Consider the following 2,384-nt stretch of genomic DNA (forward strand, 5'->3'; position numbering starts at 1 on the left):
GAATTTTAACATTTTTTCTTGGAATTTAAACTCTCCCTCAGAATTTTTAGTTTTTTTTTTTTTTTTTTTGGCTGCCTTAATGTTCTTCCGTACATAAGAGACAGCCACAGCTGTGATGTGTGTCTTTTAACAAGGAAAACAACCATTACGGCTTTTTTAAATCAGTGGAATTGAAATAAAGCTGCAACAAAAACAGCTTTCTCTGGATCAGTTTCTGCTCATATGTGAAGCAATACATCAGAGCAACAAGCGGTCAATAATGATTCAGCTCCCATTTACTGGAGCAACAAGCAGAGATGAGATTAAATGGTTTGCTGTGTTTTCCTCAGTGAAGCACCTGGGGTCTCACAGCAAACGTCACAGATGGAGGCAGAAAACAAACAGACAAGTTTTGTTCTGGACTCACCTCGACTGCCGTTTTCGTCATCCTGCAAAACAAACAGAGAGGAAATCCTGTCAGATGGTTGATTGAAACTGTTGGTCATTAGTTTATGGAAATTACATTGTTCCTTTACACTAATTCCCAGTAATTTAGAAGGTACTTTGATGGAAGTTAAGTAGGAATGAACTGCTTAACGTCCAGTTAACATCAGTCGGTATCGGCCGATGTTTGAAATAAGTTCATGTTTTTTGGCGGTTTGGTTTCAAAAACTTCCAGAATGTTGAGTTATGTTCAACTGGCAATGCCCTGTTACCTAGCAACCCCAGAGAAGCCCAGCCCCGTTACCTAGCAACCCCAGAGAAGTTCAGCCCCGTTACCTAACAACCCCAGAGAAGCCCAGCCCCGTTACCTAGCAACCCAATCTGACAATCGGATTTTTAAAAATTGGCACATTCTACAATTTTTTCCATTTAACCAGTTTTACTAAGGCGATTTTATACAACATTAGAAATGCATAAAAAAATCCAAATAAATTATAATAAGTAAATAATAAAAAATGCTAATAACAGCTTATGAAAAGCTGAGCCCCCTTCCTGCTTGACTTAGCATTAATACAGTGTAAGGCTAATTTATTTAATTACTTTTTAAGATTAACAGTTGAACAGAAAAAGGTGCTTAAACAGATTTTATTTACATAATTCAAACCAGGTGAAGGTAAAACTTTGCCATTTGAAGAGTTCTGGGTGGAAAATATTTACAGATAAAGAAGATTTTTAAATATAAAATGCAAAATTAATGTATATTACATACAGTTTCGGCTTAATAACTGATTTGAGTGCGTTGTTTTTTGATTAATTAGCATTGTTTGACTCTGTATATTCCAGTTAATGATTAATCAATTAATAGTTGACAATTATATAAATAATCACGATTAATCTGATTAATCATTTAATGAGGGAGGGAAAACAAAACAACATGTTGGGGTAGTTTAGGATTAAAAGGCCAAATCTTGGCATGTTTTTTGCTTTCCTTCCAGTCAACACATAAAGCCTTAATTTCCCTCTCAGAGTCGCATTTCAAGGCTGAAACTCTTTAGGCAAACCCCAGCATCCTTAAGGAAGGATTAAATCACCAGCTCCTGATCTGGTCAGGGCCTTCAAATTAATTAAAATCCACCAGTTTGTTTACTCTCCACTAATCAACTGATCCGGGAAAGATGTGCTGGTTTAAAGTGACCAAGCCAGAAACGATCCTCTGGTTTAGAGCTGCGTGAAAATCCCCCATCGATGCTCCGAGAACAACAGACTGACTTCACTGTCAGCTCTGACTGATCTTCTGGAGGATCACAAAGAAACGAAAATGTCCCAAGACGGACTAAAATATTCAAGCAAACCTCTGGGAGAAACTGTCCAGCGTTTCTCTGATTACACAAACGTCTGAACATCCGACCAGCTTCTCCTTTAGCATGCAGAACCAAAGCCAACAGCTATAAACAGAAGGCGCTACGCTAACTTTGTTGGAAATCCTTCTGTGCACAAAGAGGAGGTTAACCAAATACACTTCAGAGGAAAGTAAACCCAACTTATCCTGAATTATCACTCACAAAACTAATACTATGATAAGAAAGCCGACCAGCAACGCCGCCGCGCTCAGCATTTTCCAAAAGCCCCTTTAGCCGCAGTTAGCCTTCAGCCAGAATGAACGGCAGAGAGCGGATTAAAGCGGCTTCCCGCCAAAACAGAGCGATGGAGGTCAGGAAGCAGCGTTTGGACTTTTCTTTAAGGCTTGGATTCACAGCTTGGATGTGTAAAGTTTCTCTACATAAATTAATACTGAAGGTTATATTATCCTGAAGAGTGGAATACAAAGACTACAGCACAGCTTCAGCCAACTTTAATGAATTTGATTTAGTCTTATTCTGAAGAAAGGGAAGAAAAGGAACCATAGGGAAAATAAAGAATCAGAGGAAGAAGAAAAAAAAATCAAACCAAAAATTCAGAAG

General features: G+C 38.3%; 1 protein-coding gene across 4 annotated transcripts in view; it reads right to left on the reverse strand.

Annotated features, from left to right (window-relative positions):
- arhgap21a (Rho GTPase activating protein 21a) overlaps positions 1–2,384 on the reverse strand; it is a 109,605-nt gene that overhangs the window by 47,766 nt on the left and 59,455 nt on the right. For all 4 annotated transcript variants that reach the window (XM_015038213.1, XM_015038206.1, XM_015038198.1 and 1 more), the window contains one exon: positions 407–428. In XM_015038213.1, the coding sequence (XP_014893699.1) occupies positions 407–428 (22 nt within the window). The remainder of the gene's footprint in view (positions 1–406; positions 429–2,384) is intronic.

The sequence above is a fragment of the Poecilia latipinna genome, unplaced genomic scaffold (assembly GCF_001443285.1).
Source record: "Poecilia latipinna isolate Pla-1442-1.1 unplaced genomic scaffold, P_latipinna-1.0 Scaffold26, whole genome shotgun sequence".
Classification (NCBI taxonomy): Eukaryota; Metazoa; Chordata; class Actinopteri; order Cyprinodontiformes; family Poeciliidae; genus Poecilia; species Poecilia latipinna.